Genomic DNA, 22307 nt, shown 5'->3' with positions numbered 1-22307 from the left:
AAAATACAGCCTTTCCCAATTTGGATCCAGTCTGTTGTTCCATGTCCCATTCTAACTGTTGCTTCTTGATCTGCATACAGATTTCTCAGGAGGCAGGTCAGGTGGTCTGGTATTCCCATCTGTGTAAGAATTTTCCAGAGTTTGTTGTGATCCACACAGTCAAAAGTTTTGGCATAGTCAATAAAGCAGAAATAGATGTTTTTCTGGAACTCTCTTGTTTTTTCTATGATCCAACAGATGTTGGCAATTTGATCTCTGACTCCTCTGCCTTTTCTAAATCCAGCTTGAACATCTGGAAGTTCATGGTTCATGTACTGTTGAAACCTTACTTGAAAAATTTGAGCATTACTTTGATACCATGTGAAATGAGTACAAATGTGCAGTAGTTGGAACATTCTTTGGCATTGCCTTTCTTTGGGATTGGAATAAAAACTGACCTTTTCCAGGACTGTGGCCATGGCTGAGTTTTCCAAATTTGCTAGCATATTGAGTACAGCACTTTCACATATCATCTTTTAGGATTTGAAATAGCTCAGCTGGAATTCCATCATCTCCGCTAGCTTTGTTTGTAGTGATGCTTCCTAAGGCCCACTTGACTTCAGACTCCAGTATGTCTAGCTCTAGGTGAGTAACCACACCGTCATGGTTATTTGGGTCATTAAGATCTTGTTTGTATAGTTCTTCTGTGTATTCTTGCCACCTTTTCTTAACATCTTCTGCTTCTGTTAGGTCCATACCATTTCTGTCCTTTATTATGCTTGTCTTTTCACAAAATGTTCCCTTGGTATCTCTAATTTTCTTGAAGAGATCTCTAGTCTTTCCCATTCTGTTGTTTTCCTCTGTTTCTTTGCACTGATCACTGAGGAAGGCTTTTTTATCTCTCCTTGCTATTCTTTGGAACTCTGCATTCAGATGGGTATATCTTTCCTTTTCTCCTTTGCCTTTAGCGTATCTTCTTTTCTCAGCTATTTGTAAGGCCTCCTCAGACAACCATTGTGCCTGTTTGCATTTCTTCTTCTTGGAGATGATTTTGATCACTGCCTCCTATACAATGTCACAAACCTCCGTCCATAGTTCTTCAGGCACTCTGTCTATTGGATCTAATCCTTTGAATCTATTTGTCACTTCCACTGTATAATAGTAAGGGATTTGATTTAGGTCATACCTTAATGGTCTAGTGGTTAAATAAGCTCACATCTATTTAAAGTGTAAAGCATTATACAAATTATAACAAATAGAAAGCATCATTTTTAACCAACTTGCTTCTAATGCTGTAAAATCCATTTAGGTTTACCAAGGGAGTCATAATCTAAATGGGTTTTATTGCATCAGAAGACTCCTCCACAACCATCTGGACCATTCAGGGCTCACTGAGTCCTGGCCTAGCTCAGAGCAGATTAGGAGCCCATGGATAATGGTAATATGTCTGCAAATAACCTCATCACACACGGAGATGAAGCCTCTTTTGGAAGAAGACTTTTTCCATGGCTTCACTCAGATTTCTTCAGGGATGAGCTGAAGCTGTACTCTGGGGTTGAATCATTGACTCTCAGCCAACACAAGGCAGGTTGGGTAGCACAATGGTCAGACACTCAAGCCTGGGCATAATTCTGGCGCACACACTTGCTTGTTGAGTGACTTTCCACAAGTTGCTTAACATTTCTTATCTCAGTCTTCCTATCTAAAAATGAGCATACTAATAGCACCTGTCTCATATATTATGTTGTATAAAGATTCATGTAAAGCACTTGGTTAAAGTACCTGGTGAGGAGTAAAGGCTCAGTATATTTTGGATATTATTATCATGTTATTATAGGCATTGTAGTTCTATGCTGGCCTATCTCGGTCCTTTGCAAAACTTAGAGCTCTTTACTACTTATCCTTATATCCCCTGTGCTTAGCAGAATGCTTGGCACAAAGTAGGTGAACTTACTTCCAGTTGATTCTGGCTGAAAGTTTTGACTGATAGCTAAGGTGTGGCTGGTGAGGACTTACAATGTGACCTTGTCACAACAGTGTTACGCCTTTCTAAAAGATTCTTCAAGAAAAAGACCTTTCAATGGAAGGCTGTGGGGATGGGCCCTTCCTGTGTCTCCTTACAGGGCAAATTCCCCATCCACAGGCCTCACTGTACATGAGGGTGCCTAGGTCAGGCTTGAAACAGAGTCCTACTCTACATACAGGCCCCATAAAAAGTAAATGCCTCAGGAGACTCTAGGGGTCATTTAGGCCTCCCCTATTTTGCAAAACAGGAAACTGAGGCCCGAGAAAGGATCAGAATTCCTGACCCCTGACTTCCAGTGCAGTCATGTTCTCTCCAAATTCCCACTGGCCACGTTTGGAGTGTGTGGAAATTTCAGAGATTAGCCTTTTCTAGGAAAACAAGGGGGGAAAAAATAGAAGGCAAAATATTACTGGTAGAAGTCTAGTTTTATTAAACTACCTTTCTAAATCACAATCTAACAAGAACGCTTCAAGCTAAATAAAGGAAGCTTGAAATACTCCTTTTCACTGGAGAATATAATTTTGCTTCAACCACAATTTAAATTGATTTAGTTCTGAGCACCAGCACTTGAAGTGTGGAGCACATTCTATTTTCGCCATGATACTTGCTTTGACAGTGATGCATTTCAGTTGACATAGTTGAAATCCTTATGTAATAAATCTCTGCCTGAAAATTAATCATGTTTATAATATTCTGAGAATTAATAACACCCATTGTTCAAATCATTAACTTAAAAAAGGAGCTTCCAAAATCTGTTCTCGGCAGTAAGGGACCACAAATAAATGAATGTTTGATAAAATAATCCAAGTAGCAGTTTAACAAGCGTAAACTTGAATGTGGTGGCAATAACACAGAACTATTGTTTAAGGGTTGGCAGAGGCTGATGAGGTTCTTATTTCAGTTACGAAGCAGGCATCCACATGCATAATGAACTGCTCTCTGAATTATTAATGTGTTGCTTATTTAGCCTCATCTGTCTAGAAGATAATGTATCCTAACTCTAATGAGTGATTGGTTTTGTACATAATTACAGTAGCAGCAGTAGTGGGGAAATGTGTGCCTTCAAAGAAGGAATTCTAAAAATAAAGTCATCACATAAACTCTGCTGTTGTTGCATTCTATCAAAATCAAACCCGAAGCGTTGGAGAATTCATAATAAATTACAGGAGACAGAATCATTATTAACATCATAATTTAACACAAAAGGTTTTACTTAATCATTCATTACAGATCATGTGCTGTTAAAATGCTTATAAATGACTGGGGTTGTTTTATGATGTTTGCAGAGATGATCCCTTTTGGCCACCTCACCAGCTATGGTGTGGAGGGTCCATTGAGAGAGAAGAACAGTAAAAACGGGTAGAAAAGGATAACAATTCATGTCCACTCTGACAGAATGTTAATTAAAAGTTAAAAAGCCGTTAGGTGACTCCTTTTCATTTTCAAAACACACACGTCTGGGACTCATCTGATCTTGTTTCCACCTTCAAGTGGTTATTTGTGGAGGACACTGGACCAGAAGTCCGTGCACGTGGTCTGCTGCTGCTGCTGCTGCTGCTGCTAAGTTGCTTCAGTCGTGTCCGACTCTGTGCGACCCCATAGACGGCAGCCCACCAGGCTCTGCCGTCCCTGGGATTCTCCAGGCAAGAACACTGGAGTGGGTTGCCATTTCCTTCTCCAGTGCATGAAAGTGAAAAGTGAAAGTGAAGTCTCTCAGTCGTGTCCAACTCTTAGTGACCCCATGGACTGCAGCCTACCAGGCTCCTCCGTCTAAATGGGTCTAAATGGGAGTGATTGGCCACCTTTTTCTACTAAGGGGACAATAGCTCTTCTTAGAGTTCAGAAAAGTTTTTGCTTTCCCCCTGCACAGCATATTATTTAAAGGAATAGGCCCAAACTGGAAATCTTTTATAGGCACTCACTCTGAACGCGCCCTCATTATGGCTAGGTCTATCTGTGTGTTTCCTTTTTCTTGTCTTCTGGTTTGTCAGCTGACTGATTGTAAACTGGACGACATCACAGTCTGTTCACACTTGTTCAGGAGCTTCACTTTGGCTGTAAACTGCACCATGTGCATGTGTGCATGCTTCCTTTAAAACTTTCCCATCACATGTACACATACGCACAGGAGCATGTGTGTACACACGTGCACAGTGGCACCAGAGTGAAAACGTCCATTTATCTTTCTACAACCAAAAGTACTTCCAGTTTGTCCCTCCCTCAGTAAACCTGCATAGCTCTTCTTCAGTGATGGTAGAGATGTTTGATTTACTGAAGATCATAATGCTTCCCTCTTGAGTGCAGACAATTCCTAAAAGTGTTTAAGACTCTTGATCACAGGAGAATTCCTATATGTTGCCTTTAGCTAGGATTGAAATCTATAGGCAAGAAGGGGAAGATGGGAGAGTGCTTCTAATTCCAAGTGAAGCCTCTGCTTGCAGGTTTCTGAAGCAACATATTTAAATGCAGCGAATTGTCTTTGGAAGTCTTGCATTGAATACTAACTCAGCTTCCAACTTCCTTTGGGAAATGGCATGGAGTTAGGTTTGCTAAGCCAGAAGGTATCAAATTCTACTGCTGTCCCTCCCTCTGGCACTGAACTTAGAGTCTTGTAAAGGTCCCTTTGGTGAGGACAGGGGAACAGGTAGGACCAAACCTGGGATATCCCTAGCAAGGTCCTAGGTCTGTTTCTCATCCCTAGTCCAATTCTGCTTCTTGTCTTAATAAGCAAAGAGATCTAAGGGATTTGCATGAACAAGGGTATCTCACAGAACAAGTGAATTGAGGAGAAGAAGGAGGAGGCCGCTGCTTGAGCCCCCCAAGACATCTGGCACCCTTTTCAGGCTACCCTTCCAAGTGTATGCTGAATTCCTGCTAAGGAAGTTGATATAGGGATCCTTGGCAGAGTCAAAAAAGGGTTCTCTAAACCCAGAGGTGTCTCTTGGATCCAAAGAGACTCAAGAGAGAGGCAGCAGATAATGCTCTGTAATGATATCTCTAGGGAATGGGTGTGGGGGTTCTATTAACCACTGGCATTCCTCTTTTATCTGCTTGACATATTCACATCTCAAGTAGGGCTTCATTTGCAAAAGGGCACAGAGCTCACTATTGTGAGAGGAGGCAGAAGAAACCCTCTGGCATTGTCAGAGCAGCTGTGGCTTAAGCCCCAATCTGCTCGCATATCCCACCTATAGGAAGGGCCATCTGGTCCTCTTGACCTTTGAACTCCTTCCCCAGGACCAACCTAGCCCACTGTCCCCATAGAGGTTTACCCTTTGTTACCCAGAGTCCTGAGGTTCGTAAACCTTAACCAGTGCCAGAACTACTGCCTCCAGCCCCCTAGAGATAGGCTAGTGATGAGATGGGAGACTGGGCCATGGATCATGAGGGGCCACATCAAACAAGCTGAGAAGTTGGGATTTTCCCAAAAATGACAGGAGTCATTTCAGAATCATAAGCAGGGGAGTAACATGCTCAGATTTGCCTTGACTGCCTTGACTACCTTGAGAGGAGGCAGGGAATCTTAATGAGAAGCTATTATAACACTAGTGTGAGACCCTGAAAGCTGAAATGAAGGCTCTATCTTTGATGGGGAGAGGAAGGGTCAGAGTTGAGGCATTTTAGCAGCAGGCATCAACTTGAGCTGCTTGCCGACTGGATGCTGGGACATAGGGTGACTAATCAGCTTCTGGCCCAACTCACCAAGAGGAAGTATAAGGAAGGAGAGACCATGAGTGCAATTATGGGTAGTTTGAGCCTGAAGACTCTCCAACATTCTGTTGAATGTGGAATTGAGGAGTCGGAGGCTCAAAAAAGAGATTTGGGCTAGAAAAATACAGGTTTGCTTGGAAGCTTCTGGTAACTGCAGCAGTGGATATAGATATACTTGTCCTGGGAAGTGAACTGAGAAGAGAACAGAGGGGAACACCCAGACATCCAGCCCTGGAAAGCCCCATGCTCTTCCGTCCTTCCACATGGTGCTTTTCCCCATTTCTACAATCTCAGTTCCTACAGAATGCTGCCTCCCCTCTCCTACATTCCTATGCCAGAAGCCCATTTTGGGAGATTCAAAGATTTACCTGAAATTCTTTCTTCCCTCTGGACCCATGGAGCTTGGCACACAACCAGAGCTCAGTAAATGGCACTGAGGAGAATCAGGAGGCATCATTGGTCACTTACCGGCCCTTTGTGAACATTTAGGTTGTTCATTTTCTTGTCTTTCTTGGGAGCAAAGCGGGGCACTTCAAGGGTGCTCAAACTGCAATCCAGGTGGCCATTGGTCAAGTATAAGGTGAGCTGAGTCAGGGCCAGCTGGTCACTGTACGAGAGATTGAGGCCTGTTGCCCACACCTGCGTACAACAGGAAGCACAGAAGTGAGGGTACGAACCGCCAGCAGGAGAGAAGGCCCCCACCATCCATGACCGCCCCAAACCACCCTGAACCACACCAGACCCAACTACACCAGTGAATACATGACTTAAGATGCTCTTGCTCATGTTTCTCCTTTGTTCAACAGAAGGATAGAGCCTTCAATCTGATTCTTGTCGGAAGATTCAAGGTTCCTGTGGGGGGTTTACACAACTGGAGATACCTGGCCAAGATAATCTGATGGAGAGGCCTGGTTCTGAAAGTCTCCTGTACCCTTTGATTTTTCTGCCTGTGGTTGGCCATTTCTAAAGTGGCCAGTGCAAGGCTTTCAACTGAGAAATGAAGTTGGATGGGAACTCCAGAGGATGGGGAGTTACAGGGGAGCAGACAGAGAAGGCAAAGGGTGAGTAAATATTAGAAAAGGGCAGTTTGCCCTGGCTTCAGAAAAAGCATTGCTGGCTTCTCTGGGAATTGCAATATGATTCTTCTTTTTTTTGGAGGGAAAATAACTTTTTTATTGTGAAAAGTTTAAATTTAGTTGGGTTTTTTTTTTGTTGTTAAATTGGAGGATAATTGCTTTACAATGTTGTGTTGGTGTTTCTGCAGTATAACAATGCAAATCAGCTATAGTTACATATATATATATATAATTCTCCTCCTTCTTGCACCTCCCTCCTCGCTCCCATCCCAGCTCTCTGGGCTGTCACAGAGCACCAGGCTGGGTTCTCTATAATGCAGCAGCTTCCCACTGCTGCTGCTGCTAAGTCACTTCAGTCGTGTCCAATTCTGTGTGACCCTATAGACAGCAGCCCACCAGACTCCCCTGTCCCTGGGATTCTCCAGGCAAGAACATTGGAGTGGATTGCCATTTCCTTCTCCAATGCATAAAAGTGAAAAGTGAAAGTGAAGTTGCTCAGTCGTGTCCGACTCTGACCGACCCCATGGACTGCAGCCCACCAGGCTCTTCTGTCCATGGGATATTCCAGGCAAGAGTACTGGAGTGGGGTGCCATTGCCTTCTCCAACTAGCTATCTATTTTACACATGATACTGTACATATGTCAATGCTGCTTTCTTAATTCATCCTTTCCTCTCCTACCCTGCTGTGTCCACAAGTTCTCTACGTCTGCATCTCTATTTCTTCCTTGCAAATAATTTCATCAGTACTATTTTCCTAGATTCTATATGTTGCAATATGATTCTTAAAGGAAGCTTAGGGTTGGCCGATAAGCCTTAGCTCTACCACTATTTTCACCTTAAGAGTACAAGAAAGTAATTTCACCTACCCTATGCCAGGAAACCATGACAGCAGTCACCATAGCTGAATACCAGGGTTATTAGAGGGATGCGTGTGTGCATGCATGCTCAGTTGTTCAGTTGTGTCCAACTCTTTGTGACCGCTTGGAATGCAGCCCACCGGGCTCCTCTGTCCATGGAATTTGCCAGGCAAGAATACTGGAGTAGGTTGCCATTTCTTACTCCAGGGGATCTTCCTGACCCAGGGATAAAACTCCTGTCTCCTATGTTTCCTGCATTAGCAGGTGGATTCTTTACCACTGTGCCTAGAAGGATAGTATGATATAATAGAAATTAAAATGCTTTGAGAGACAGATACATGTAAGCAATAAGTTACTCTTAAGTTATTAGATGCTTGATTAATGTGCAGTAACTCCCTTGACAGATACTTACTGAGCATCTACTAGGTGCTAAACTGCTGTTGGCAAAGTGGGGCATGTGCTACCTTCTCCTGTGGCAGACCATCATTAATTTCTCTTGTCACTCCTGCACCCTACACTGAATCCAGAATCCTCCTCAGTTCAATGCTCAAGGCATATTAATGTGCTAGTCATCTAAGTGTGAAAGGCAGAGACATGGATCCTATACCGAGAAGGGGAAGACAGAATCATATTCCATTAATTATAACACAATGAATACTTGAGGGATGGAACAAAGTGCCACCAAAGCAGGACTGGACAGATCAGGTTTGGCTAGTGATGTCAGGGCTGCATCATGGAGAAAGTAACCTCTAAGCTTTGACAAGTCACACACGTATGACCAGTCTCCTTGTATCAAGTATCTCCAGTGTGCCAGGGGCTTCACAGACATCTCGGATCTTTATAATAACCTTAAATATAACAGCTCTGTGTCACTGATAAAGAAACAGAGGTTCAGAGAGGTAACCGGGTCTAGGAAGTGGTGGTACTGGGGTTTGAATCCAGTTTGAATACAGTTCTGCCTGGCACTAAGTCCACCCTCTGCCCCTTCCCTGCTGGAGGAGATGCCATCGATCCTGACCCAGTCCATCCTTACCCTGGACCAGTTTCCCAGTCATACTAAAAGCTAAAGCACAGAGGACAAAAATGTTTTTGTTTAATATCTCCATGCCATGGAAATGTCTTGTGGAGAAAACATGAAGTATTGTGTTTCTGGAGTATGCTGTAATTAGCAGTAATGCATTTTCACTGTAGGAAGTTGGAAACTAACACATTTTCGTGAAGATTTGATTAAATAGTTTTTCCCCTTAGAAGGCCTACATGTGCCTCACACACCAACTTGGTATGTTAAAATACATAATACATCTGCCCTAGAGTGGACGCCTCTCAAACAAATCTAGCAGTGAGTGACTTGAGTAAGCATTGAATGTAAATGGCATCATTATAAGGATATTAAGAGGTCAGCCTATCAAGGCCCCTTGCTAAACTGAAGCTAATTTCAGGAGTCATATTCGCACAGTAATGCCCTTTTATAATAGCAAATAAATCACATTTGCAACAATTGTTAAAAACTAACTGCCAAGTATCTGTTGCGGTTGTAAATATCCTATTTGTCAACTTAAATATTTCCTGCTGTATGGCATAAAATGCAAATCAGATGGGGACAGCTACTTTTCCTTAATATGAGAAAGTGAACTTGGTGTTCTTACATGGCGGGCAATTTTTTTCCAGAGCTTCTATTGGTGTTGCAGAGTCCTTGACCAAAGGAATTACATATAACAAACATTACTAATATTATGTTAATAATATTAATGTTTTGGTGATAAGAATTTTAGTGGGAAGCAGAACACAGTAGGGGAACAAGAATCTAAGAGTTTGAGAGCCCGAATCTGGCCCTCGCAACAATGCAAACTTGAAACAGTTATTTAAACTCTCTCAGTCTCAGTATCTTTACATGTAAAACGCACAAATGATAATACATACAAGAGATTTTGAAAGCAAAATAGAATAAATGCATATAAAATTCCCTTACATATTATAAAGTTCAATACAGATGTTATTGATGAATACTAAACATTTCCTTTAAGAGGAGTAGAATTTTAGGAGACACATTTTCAGTTTTCTATGCAGCTATTTGATTGCCGCATTTAATAGCTATTTTCCCCATCCATAAGCATTGGGTTCAACCTCACAGCTCAATCCAGTCTGTGGTTAGGTGTGAACAAGGTTGGTATTACTCTAACTCTGTTTGACCCATGAGGATGCTAAGATCAAAAAGTGGCTTAATGGTTTGCCTAAGATCATAGAGCACAGGCCAGAACTCTGAACTTTTTGTAGACCCAAAGTAATTTTGCTACTCCAGGTTTCCCTAACCCCTTGGTTCACAAAGGAAACAGAACAAATTTCTTCAAGCCTTTTCAACAGCAGGCTTGCCTGAATTGCTCAGATAATTGTTCTATTCTCCATCTGGTTTTTCTATTGAAGACACTGCCTGAGGCATCTTTGTTTTGCGGACAGGGGTTCCTATTTCCCCCTCTAGACTGTCAGGCCTTTAGGGGAAGGTGCTGAGTCTTTGTCTTCTGAGAGCGCCCAGTGTCTGGGGCAGGCTGGCTCCCGGCAGGGCACAGCAGCACCTCTGAAGTTTCACTGTGAACTCCTCCACAGCCTTTCAGCGACTGGGTCTAAGTGGGGCTCTAAAAGCTGGTTTCAGATTTAAAGGCAGAAAATATTCATTGAGCATCAACTCTGCGCCAGCCCCAGGCTTTCACACGTATCTCATTTGGTCCTATTTTGATCTTGGATTTTGCTGTTACCTTTAGAACTCAGTCTCTCTCGACACTGGATACTCCCAACACGCTTTAGATGTGAGATGATGTACACAGCACTGTAAAAAGGCACTGTGACTGGGGTGGAGAGAAGTAGATACATTTTTAAATGTTTAGGAGGTGGCTTTGAGGTTACTTTAGGACTTGAAATTACTAGCTTGATAGGTTAATTGGTTAGATTTGAGGGTGAGGGGAAAACACCATTGAAGGTTAGTGCTTGGAAAGACTCTCAGAAATCATCTAATACAGTCAGTTTATTTTATAAATAGAGTAACTCAAGTGTAAGAAGCAAAGTGGTTTGCCCTGGGTTTCAGAGCCAGGTATCAAAGGGGTGGGACAAGAAGCCAAGGTGTATCAGCTTCCCATTATAAAGCACTTGTTGATAGCTATTTGACTGATTGCTGCTGCTGCTGCTGCTAAGTCGCTTCAGTCGTGTCCGACTCTGTGTGACCCCATAGACGGCAGCCCACCAGGCTCCCCCGTTCCTGGGATTCTCCAGGCAAGAACACTGGAGTGGGTTGCCATTTCCTCCTCCAATGCATGAAAGTGAAAAGTCAAAGTGAAGTCGCTCAGTCGTGTCTGACTCTTAGCGACCTCATGGACTGCAGCCCACCAGGCTCCTCCATCCATGGGATTTTCCAGGCAAGAGTACTGGAGTGGGGTGCCATTGCCTTCTCCGGTTTGACTGATTAATGATATTCAAAACCCATTTTGTCAAAAATGACTACAATACTAGAGAGGTTTACATCAAGGCATTAAGAAGCATGAACAACACAAAAAAATCTTCATCTCAGCATTACTTGTAAAGTTGAAAAATTGCAGCTGTCCAACAGCTGGTCATTGGCTAAGGAGATTATGACACATCCACGCGATGGGAGAGTCTACGACATGATCATTAAGGACAGTGATTGCAAATAACTTTTGATGATGTAGGAAGATACATGAAAGAGCAAGAGAAGGATATAAAGTCATATAGACAATATGACTTCAACTTTGTAAAAATTATATCTAGAAAGGACTAGATGGCAATATAACAAAATGTTAACATTAGCAGATTTATGGTAAGTAAAATTATATACAAACTCACGTATATTCTTGATCTGCACTATCTATTATTGTAGCCACTGGACATGTGTACCTATCAAGCACTTGAGATGTGGTTGGTTCAAATTCAGATGTGGTATAAATGTAAAGGCTTGCCTTGTGGCTCAGCTGGTAAAGAATCTGCCCACAGTGCGGGAGACCTGGGTTCGATCCCTGGGTTGGGAAGATCCCCTGGAGAAGGGAAAGGCTACCCACTCCAGTATTTTGGCCTGGAGAATTCCATGGACTATATAGTCCATGGGGACGCAAAGAGTCAGACATGATGGAGGGACTTTCACTTTCACTTTCATAAATGTAAAATACACACCAGACTTTGAAGAATCAGGAGGTAAAAAAGACTGTGAAATATCTCAATATATTTATATGCAGATTACAAATTGAAATGATACTATACATGGATTACATGTCAAATGATACTATCCTGCTTATGTTAAATAAAACACATTATGTATTAAAATTATTTTAATTGATTTTTCGGTGACATTTTAAAATGAGACTACTTCCCTGGTGGCTCAGATGATAAAGAATCTGCCCGCAATGCAGGAAACCTGGGTTTGATCCCTGGGTTGGGAAGATCCCCTGGAGAAGGAAATGGCTGCCCATTCTAGTATTCTTGCCTGGGAAGTCCCATGGACAGACATGCCTGGCAGGCTACAGTTCATGGGGCTGCAGAGAGTTGGACACTGCTGAGTGACTAAGCATGACTAGAAAATTAAAATTACACATGTGGCTTACATTTGTGGTTTACATTCTATTTCTAATTTGATTGGTTGCAAAAAAAAGCCCATTGCAGCTTCTGCCAGGGGCAGGGCCAGTGGGGAGAGGGGGCTGGTGGGAGAGGTGCTGCAGAACCCCAGCTCTACACTCCCTGACTGGGCTGGGCTAGACGCAGTCCACAGTGCAGCTGCGGTGGCAGAGCTGGGGCAAGGCAAACTAAAAAGCTACAACCACCTCAATGCTTCTAAACAAGCATGTGAGAACTGAAGACAGGGTCAGGCAGAGGCGAGCTTGTCCAGAATTGTTCAGTTCCGAGGTTCTGGGTCCTGCTTAGGCTGCAAGCTTTGGGATGAAATGATAATAACATGCTTTGTGTGGGGAGGTGTGGGAGACAGGGTCCTGGTATTGAGCCCTTTTTGCCTTAGGTGTTCCAGGCAGATGGAGGCTGCCTGCTCACCCCTGCTGTTCCTGCCTCTTTCCTGTGACAGGCAGGATGGATGGGTGGCAGAGGGTATAGATGTGGGCAGATGTGCTCAGGCCCTACATCCTGCGACTGTCTCCAAGGGCAAATAAAACAGCAAAGACTTTGGTCTTGCCAACCTTCTCTTTCGGGCATTGGGGTAGGTATGGGATTGAGAGACTAATTGATAGATCAAATAACATTTGTTGAAGAATCAGAGAATTTCAGAGCTGTCAGAGTCTGGAAGTTTTGCAAACCCATCTTTAGGTTTTCTTTCCTCCTTCTTTATTTGTGAGGAAAAGAATCTGATGTTCCAGACAGGGTAAGTGACTTGCTAAAGGTCCTACTCTCAGTACCAGAGTCTAAGACAAATATGTGTGACTCTTGGCAAGTCACCTCTCTGGGCCACTTTCCTCCACTAATCAGGGGATAATAGTGAACCCTCCCTCAGCTGCATCTATGAGGCTCACTAGGAAAATTTCTAAGCTTGTGTAGAATCTTTTCTATTTTAAAATTTTTATTTATTATAGAACCTTTTATTCTGATAATAAATTTGGAAAAATAATCAGTAGGTTGTAAAGAATATTCAGTCTTTTTTCATTTGAATTTTTAAATTGAAGCATAGTTGATTTACAATACTATGTTAAAGTGCACAGCATAGTGATTCAGTATTTTTACAGATTATACTCGACTTAAAGTTATTATAAAATATTGATTATATTCCCCATGCTTTAAATATATTCTTGTAGTTTATTTTATACATAATAGTTTGTATCTCTTAATCCCTTATTCCTATCTTGCCCCTTTCCTTGTCCCTCTTCCCACAGGTAACTTAGTTTGTTCTCTGTATCTGTGAGTCTGTTTCCTTTTTTTTTATATTCACTAGTTTACTTTTTAGATTTCACACATAAGTGATAACAAACAGTATTTAGCTTCCTCTGACTTATTTCACTAAGCATAATCACCCCCAGGTTCATCCATATTGTTGCTCATGTGGAATTTTTTTAAAAAGGTAGATCCTCCAACTAAGGCTTCCAAGAGATGCAGCACTGGGAATTCATTCACCACAGAGATAACATCAGGCCTTTAGAACAAAGTGCGACACATGACCCACCTTGCTCAGCAGCCTGTCGTGGCTGGAGGACGTGTGCACCACCCTCTGCCCACCTCCATGTCTTTATTCACAGTCCCAACATAATAGGAAACCCACTGTTTGCCCAGTGGATTCTTTCTAGAGTGAAACCAAACCCTCAGTCAGACCCACGGCTATGCCTAAGCTGTGGAGGTCAGGCCACCTCCCTGCTGGCTGGGCTATACAGTCATGGGTGGCCAAGGCTCCCCCTGTCCTTACTGATTCGTCTAAAAACAGAGCCAGGGGCTTATTTCTCACTTGTAACTGTGGAGGCTGGGAATCTACTTGAGGGTGCTGAGCAGAGGAGTGCCATGATATAACATATTTTTAACTGCCCTAGGTGCTATGGGAGAAGAGACCGTGAGATGACAAGGATGGAAACAGGGGGTTCAGAGAGGAGGCTGTTGCAGTAGTCTGGGTGAGAGACAATGGTGGGTGGTTCAGTATGGCGATAGTAGAGGGTGGGAGAAGTGGCCTTGTTATACACACACTTCAAAACTAGAACCTAAAGGGCTTTTTGATGGGTTGAATGCAGGTGTGAGAGAAAGAGAGGAATCAAAGATGTCTCCAAGAACTTTGCCTTGAAAAAAATGGAAGGGTGGGACTTCACTGGTGATCCATGGTTAAGAATCTACCTGCCAATATGGGGGACACGGGTTCAATCCCTGGCCCAAGAAGATCCCACATGCTGCAGGGCAACTAAGCCCCTGCACCCCAACTACTGAAGCTCACACACTCGAGCCTGGGAGCCACAACTCCCCAGCCCACATGCCTTAGAGCCTGTGCTCTGCAATAAGAGAAGCCACTGCAGTGAGAAGCCCACTCACTGCAACAAAGACCCAGTACAGTCAAAAATAAGTAAATAGATATTAAAACAACAACAACAAAACGGAAGGGTGGAATTACCGTGTACTGCATGGGACAGATTGCTTAGTTTAAAATTTTAAACTAAGAATAGTTTTAAGGACAAAATTAAGATTTCAGGCTTGGGAGTGTTAAGTGTGAGATGACGTTGTTGAATGGTGTTCTAGAGGATGGGACAGGATTTCAGGCACCTTTTCTCCTTTCTCAGCTACAAAATCAGAAGGATGTGCTTGGCTGGGTTAGGGGGATAAAGCAGAATCAGTCCCTTTAGGGAGGTGTTTTTTCTCTGTTGTTACTTTTGGGCTTTATCTCTCCCTGGTGGAAGAGAGGCAAGGTCTGCAGGACATGAGGCCTTCCCTAGGGGACAAGCTTCTCACTAGGTTTAGGTCAAGATGAAATAAGGCTGAGAACAGCAGGGGAAGCTTGGTAAGGAAAAGAAGTGATGGCAGCTTGAGAGCAATAGAGACCTTGAGGGAGGCAGATGTCTTTACTGGATGGATAGAGCGCTGGACCAGAGTTTCAGGACCTCAGCAGGAGGGAGTGTTGACCTCGCCACTTGCTGTCTGTGTAATCTTAACTTTCTTCGCTCTCTGGGCCTCAGATTCCTTGTCTGTTAACACAGACTAATGTTCATTATCTCTGAGGGTTGTTGTGAAGATCCAGTGACTACATGATATGAGACTATTATCATAGGGTCTGGCAGAAACAAATCTGGATTTGTTCCCTTTGTGACTGCCAGGAACAGAGTCTGGGGTGGAAGTAAGAACTTACTTGCCTGGCTCTTGACTCTGGTATTCTTGCCTGATTCTCAGGCACAGGGTGCACATTTAACTCTTCTCAGATGCTGTTTAAAAATAGGTTCCAGAATCCCATCTATTACACAGAGAACACACTTTCTTAAGTGTTAGTTGCTCAGTTGTGTCTGACTGTGCGACCCCTTGGACTGTAGCCTACCAGGCTCCTCTGTCCATCAGGATTCTTCAGGCAAGAATACTGGAGTGGGTAGCTATTCCCTTCTCCAGGGGATCTTCCTAACCCAGGGAAGCAGCTACTAAGTGAGATGTCTTCCCATCTTGATCACTGAATTGCTAGACAGCATCAAACTCTCCATTGTGGTAAACAACACACCTGATGCTTAATTTTAAGGAAGGTGGTACACGGCACTGTAAGAATTTTACTTAGGAAAATATTGATGTGATTATGATTTTGGGGAAGAATTGTTTGTATTACATAAAAATATCAATAGACAGGCACAGGGGACTGCAGCCTCTTGGCATGTTGCCACCTAGTGGCGGCTTCTGAGATGGCCCCGTCTCTCAGAGAGGTGAACTGCAGTTTCTGCTGGTTGGGGCAGTCACCCTGGGCCCTGATCAACAGTTGAGACTCCTAGTATTCATCTCGGAAGCCTTCCAATATATTAATTCTATATATCGTTCTCGGCACAGTTAAAATCACAGCTCCACAAGACTTTCTCAGAGCAACCCGAGTTCTCTCTCCTACCCATCTGGCCACTACCTGATGTTGGGCCTTTGGAGTTCATGGGGCTAAAGGCAGCGACAAATCTGGGCCCTGCTACTTAGCACTCAAGGCCATGTAGTCCATCATGCCTAGGGCCTCCGTGATTTTCAAAGGCCTTAAAAATACATGGATTCTGGAAAAAAGAAAAAGTTACTTGCCCCTAATATGAAAACTATCAAATAACAATGTATCAACAAAATTGACATGTCAGTGAAAGTGAAGTCGCTCAGTCGTGTCCGACTCTTTGTGACCCCGTGGACTGTAGCCCACCACATGTCAGTTAAATGGAACACAACTCTTACACAGTTACATCTGTGTCACATTCCATGAGGATGCATTTATACATTTGATGTGATGTAGGGTAATAGAATCTTTAAAACTGAAAATATTCAGGGCCCAAAGAGGTCTATTTAAATAGCCCTGTCCTGGCAGACCTAAAATGACATTCATCATTCCCACCTCCTAATTTTATGGCTGAGGACTCTGAGAGGTGAACTGACACACTCAGGTACCACAATTAGGGGAAGAGCTGGAATCAAGTTTCTGGACTCCTGCTCCAGCTCTTTCCATGACACCTAATTACCAGCATTCATGGACCAATTTCTTTATAGCACCAGAAGCTTCTCTGTGATTTTGAAAATTCTTTCAGGATGTGTAGGAACAGTATTCAAAATTAATATGGGGATCCAAAATGAAAAATACTGAAACTTAAACCTGTGCCATGAGCAGCTATATTTATGTTTTCTATTTTTGAAAAAAAAAAAAATCAAACCCTTCTTAATACACTCTTGCCTTCTCTGCTTCCTTTCCAAGCTTCTTCCACTGCCTCTGTAAATTTATGATTCTCTCTCTATTACTTTCAAGATTGATGGCCTGCCTGATATTATTTGTATTCTTAAGGTACAGAATTACATACTCATTTCTTTTTTTCCTTTTAAGTATTTCCTGGCTTTTTTTATTATGAATTTTTAGAAAGCCATGTTCTTATTTTGCCATTGACCATTAAGGTATAATAACCATGAAAACCCAATTTTCATAACCTGTTATAGGTTTCTAGGACTAGTAATTATATGTGCTTCTTCCATGCCAATTCAATATAATAATCCCATGCTGTAGATAGTCATTCTTCTTAAATTTTCACACTATAAATGTCAGGACTGGTGAATGATTTGCTTAGTTGAGAAGTGCTCTTTTAAAGTTATTAAAATGATCTCCAAAAGGCTTTGTGTGGGTTTTCAAGGCAGGAAGCTCTTATTCTGGAGCCCCCACTCGCCCATGGGGGAGAATCCCTGTGCCCAGTCCTTGTGGACGTGGAAGGCTGTCCTGCAAAGTGAAGTGGGGACGGGCATGCGGCAATGGCCCCATCAGTGCAATGAGTTAGCAGTAGAGTTTGCCTTCCCCTCCTAGTTTGCTTGATGGCTCCAGTAAACCAGAATGTCTTATAAAGAACAATCTTGGTTGCAGACTGTGTGGGCAAGAAACACAGGTTGTGGCCTCTGAGGAGATCTTGTCCAGCCTTCTCAAATCCCAGGCACAAGACTCCAAGAGGGGAAGAGACCAGAGTGCAGAGCCCTTGATTTAAAGTTGTTTACATTTGGGAAATTCCTAGAAAGGAGAATCAGACCAACAGCAGGGCCCTCTGATTCATATCTGAATCTTGCATAATACCTAGCACAGCATGCCTGATATGTATGCACAATAAATCTTTGTTGGACAATTCCATTAAATAACACAAGGAAATAGATCGTCTCTTTAAAACACAGACAGGAAAGACACCACTTCAAACCTACAAGGATGGTTGAAATAAAAAAGACAATAAAAAGTGTGGGTCAAAATATAGAGAAATAGGAACCTTCATGTATTGCTTAAGATGGTAAAATGGTGCAGTCACTTTAGAAAAGAGTTTGGCAGCTTCTCAAAGATTTGAGGAATCCGAGAAGTGGGAAGAGGGGCTTCCCAGGTGGTGCAGTGGTAACAGATCACCTGCCAATGCAGGAGACACGAGAGATGCAGGTTCAATCCCTGGGCTGGGAAGATCCCCTGGAGTAGGAAATGGCAACCCACTCCAGTATTCTGGCCTAGAAAATTCTATGGACAAAGGAGCCTAGTGGGCTACAGTCCATGGGGTCTCAAAGAGTTGGACACAACTGAGCGTGCATGTTTGCACACACAAAGATTTGACATATAGTTAACCATACGACCAACATTTCTACTCCTAGGTAGGCAAGCAAGAGAAATGAAAATGTGTTTACATAAAAAGATGTGCGTGAATGTTCATAACAATATGGTTCATAACCATCAAAGTGGGGAAGCAACCCAAATGTCCATCAACCGATGAATGGATAAACAAAATGTGGTATATAAATACAATGGAATATTATTCATCCATTAAAAAGAATGAAGCACTGATAAATACCCAAACATGGATGAAGCTTGAAAATATTCTGTTAAGTGAAAGAAGCCAGTCACAAAAGATCACTTGGTATATAATCCCATTTATATGAAATAAGAGTAGGGAAGCCCGTAGAGGGAGAAAATGGTTTTCAGTGATTGGAAGGAGGAAGGTGTGGGAAGTGATTTCTAATAGGTACAGTTTCTTCTTGAAGGAAATGGCCTGCTGCTGCTGCTGCTGAGTCGCTTCAGTCGTGTCCGACTCTGTGCAACCTCACAGACGGCTACATAATTGTGATGACTGTTTAGTTCTGTGAATATACTAAAAGCCACTGAACCATACACTTTAAAAGAGTGAATTTTATGTGGATGATATCTCAATAAAGCTGTTACACACACACACACACACACACACACACACACCAGTCTCCAGGAGACCCTTGCTATTCAGGACACCTCCATAATTTGTATGACCACTAGTTTAAATCTAGTTGCATGTGTAAATCATGACTGAATGAGGGATCCCATGATAAACCACCTACCAGACTGCCCTCTGAATTTATTCCAGGTATTCTTCAAGTCTTCCTTTTATAAAGTTTTTCCATATGTGGGTAAGAAAATACCTGCTTTATAAAGCAAACTAGCACTCAGCAAGGGTTAACACCTGGAGCTCAATAAAAAGTCATGGGCTGGAAGAGATAATATATTAGCACCTGTCAAAAAGACTCAGGCCTGGGAATACAACGTCACTTTTCTGGGACACTTAGCTGACTGCCCACTGCAGGCTTTCATTTTTTTTTTTAATTGAGTATAATTACTTTACAATTTTGTGTTAGTTTCTGCTGTGCAGCAAAGTGAGTCAGCTATATGTATACATATTAATATATCCCCTCCCTCTTGAACCTCCCAGGCTTTCATTTTGTATCAACTCTTGTACTGAGTGGGGCTGCTGCTGCTAAGTCACTTCAGTCGTGTCTGACTCTGTGCAACCCCATAGACGGCAGTCCAGCCATCCCTGGAATTCTCCAGGCAAGAACACTGGAGTGGGTTGCCATTTCCTTCTCCAGTGCATGAAAGTGAAAAGGGAAAGTGAAGTCGCTCAGTCATGTCTGACTCCTAGCGACCCCATGGACTGCAGCCTACCAGGCTCCTCCGTCCATGGGATTTTCCAGGCAAGAGTACTGGAGTGGGGTGCCATTGCCTTCTCCGTGAGTGGGGCTGGGTGTGGCTGGGTGTGGTCAAATCCGGAAGAGAGGCAGGGCTGGTCAGGCAACTGGGCACGTGACTAAAGGGAAGTTTTGTCTTAAACACATCTGCTTCCCTTTTCCCATCTCATTGCCCTTTCCCGGGTCTGCCGCCCCCACCCCCGCCCCAACACCTCAGCCTGCCTTCTGTAGTTGGGAGTGACTCTTGAGCTATATGCCCCCCATAGTGACATCAAGTTAATCCAATAATACAATAAGTCATGACTAATTTGGTGACAGTAGAGGGTTGTTTACCATAATAGAACCTTTTGGATTTGGTTATCTGAGAGATGACTCTGGATTCCACAACTTTGCCTCTGTTGTCTACAGATTCTGGTGTTTGAAAGATTTGGCACCCTATCAAGCCAATATGTTATCTTTGTTGATGGCAGCAGTATTTAGAAAGCTGCCTATTTGACTACATGGAGGACAGACTCTAGGAGGGAGACTTGGGGAGGGAAAGAGGAAGGAGAATTAATGTACATCAAGGGTTTATTATGTACAAGACACTCTGGTATTTTCTCATGTCATCCTCACAACAACCTTGTGAAACAGATATTAACACCCACATTTTATAGAAGTGGAAGTGGAGGCTCAAAGGACCCCCAAACCTGCCCAAGTTCCACAGCTAAGTGGCAGGGCTAGGATTAGCGTCCCAGTTTGCCTGGCTCCAAGGTCCAGGTTTTCCCCGTACTTGATCTTGGCAATCACTCTCCACCTGGCAAGGGAAACAAACACTTGTTGAAAGTGAGAGAGCACCACGCTGCTGGCAGTCACCTCCAGAAGCTCCACCAATTCCTTGGTGGCTCTGAAGCCAGAGAGAGGCCTGTGACTTATCGTGGAGCTTTGGGTGACCCACGTAACACCTTTCTGCCTCGCCTTCCCCATTACTTGTCTGTAAAGCACTTTGACTGCCTATAATGAAAGAGCTATAGGAAGACAAAGAAATACTGTCCTTTGGTGTAGGCAAAAAGGCAAGGTTCCTACCATGATCAACGGAAGTCCTGTGTCACTTCAGAAATGTATGGGAAGAGCTTTAGGGCCCTGGGAAAAATCCCAATTGAGTAACTGCTGACAGAAAATCACTCTGTAGTTCCACCTGAGTAAGTGGTTTTCAGTCCTGGGTTACCTGTCTGGGCCCTGCTCCTCAGTTAGGACTCTGCTCCTCTGAGCTTCACCCCAGAGGCTGCTTTGACTGACATACCATTTGTCCCTAAGTTCAATTTCTAGCAAACGAAAGAAACTCATTATGGGAAGTATTTCCTTTCTTTCTTCCTCCTTTCCTCCCCCTGTCTCTCCATCTTTTCTTCTAAAAATTCAATGCACTTTCTTAACATACAGCTTACTCTCAGGAGAATGCACTAGAGGGCTTGCAAATCATGACAGATATGTGAATTCTTAGTTTTAGCTCTATTTATATTTGATAATTATTTTATACAATCTTTAAGTCAATTTGTAGGAAAAATTGTGAAATCACTTTCTTCATATTTCCCTCATCAACAAGTGAATAAAAAAAACTCTTTCTCTGTATATATTTAAATCTGACATAGCATATTCTTTAGTATACCATATGTTTTTAACATGAATAGAAGTCTTACAGTTATTTCTTTGAAATATGTCTTTTTTTATATTGAGCCTCTTTAGAGCTGCCCTCTTATCCACACTTATACCCATGAGGGTAGGATTCCTAGTAGCTGACACAAGGGGTTCAAGCCTGCTCCTTTCAGTTCAGGAAAGACTTGCAGAAGAACCCAGTTGCCCTCCTTGGAGGTAACTGCCAATCCCGTGTTCTTTTGGAGCTACATGCGACTCTTTCCTCTATAACTCCTCTGTATATTCTGACAACGTTCTCTCCATGGGAGGGGCATTCTGCTATTTGGACTTTTATTTTGTATTGGATCCTGACTGATTCTGGTCAAGTTTCAATGGGTCGGCTTGATAATATTTACATATTAAGATGTTTGTGAAGAAATTGGATAAGATTTTTTAAAAACCAACATAAGTAAGTAAAACTCTAGAGTGGGCTAGGAATGTGGTCTGTAGGGGAAGAATGAGTCCCTCAAAAAGTGAAGCCATTTCATTTATTTATTTTAAGGGCTTGGAACGCTAAGCAACACAATGAACCTTATGTATAAGAAAGCAAAATATATGTTTAAAGGAATATATATACTGTTAAAACAGCTCTATTTATGCAAAAGATTCATGTAACTTTATAAAGGTTTTCAGGGATTTTAAAGGATTTTAAGTGCTGTGTTAGACTGTACCAGTAACAGATGTTCAACGGCATGTTTAAGGTTTTGTTTTACTGAAAAAGCAATGGATTGCTTGATATTTTCTTTTAAAAAAAACCATACCAAAGTCACCACATTTTAAGTATAGCTCAAATTCATTATTTCTAAAAAGCATAAATGATTGAAAATAACAGAAGGGCTCCTAAAAATGAATATTACTGTAGTGGAGCTAGA

General features: G+C 42.6%; 1 protein-coding gene across 1 annotated transcript in view; it reads right to left on the bottom strand.

The window, feature by feature from the left end:
* The window catches only part of IQCH (IQ motif containing H), a 224554-nt gene that overhangs the window by 25013 nt on the left and 177234 nt on the right, over positions 1–22307 (bottom strand). Inside the window, 1 exon segment of the mRNA XM_055536471.1 lies at positions 6185–6355. Coding sequence (XP_055392446.1) covers positions 6185–6355 — 171 coding nt within the window.

This window comes from Bubalus kerabau, chromosome 10, assembly GCF_029407905.1.
Source record: "Bubalus kerabau isolate K-KA32 ecotype Philippines breed swamp buffalo chromosome 10, PCC_UOA_SB_1v2, whole genome shotgun sequence".
Classification (NCBI taxonomy): Eukaryota; Metazoa; Chordata; class Mammalia; order Artiodactyla; family Bovidae; genus Bubalus; species Bubalus kerabau.
Note: the sequence above shows the minus strand (reverse complement) of the source record. Positions and strands in the feature narration are given on the sequence as shown.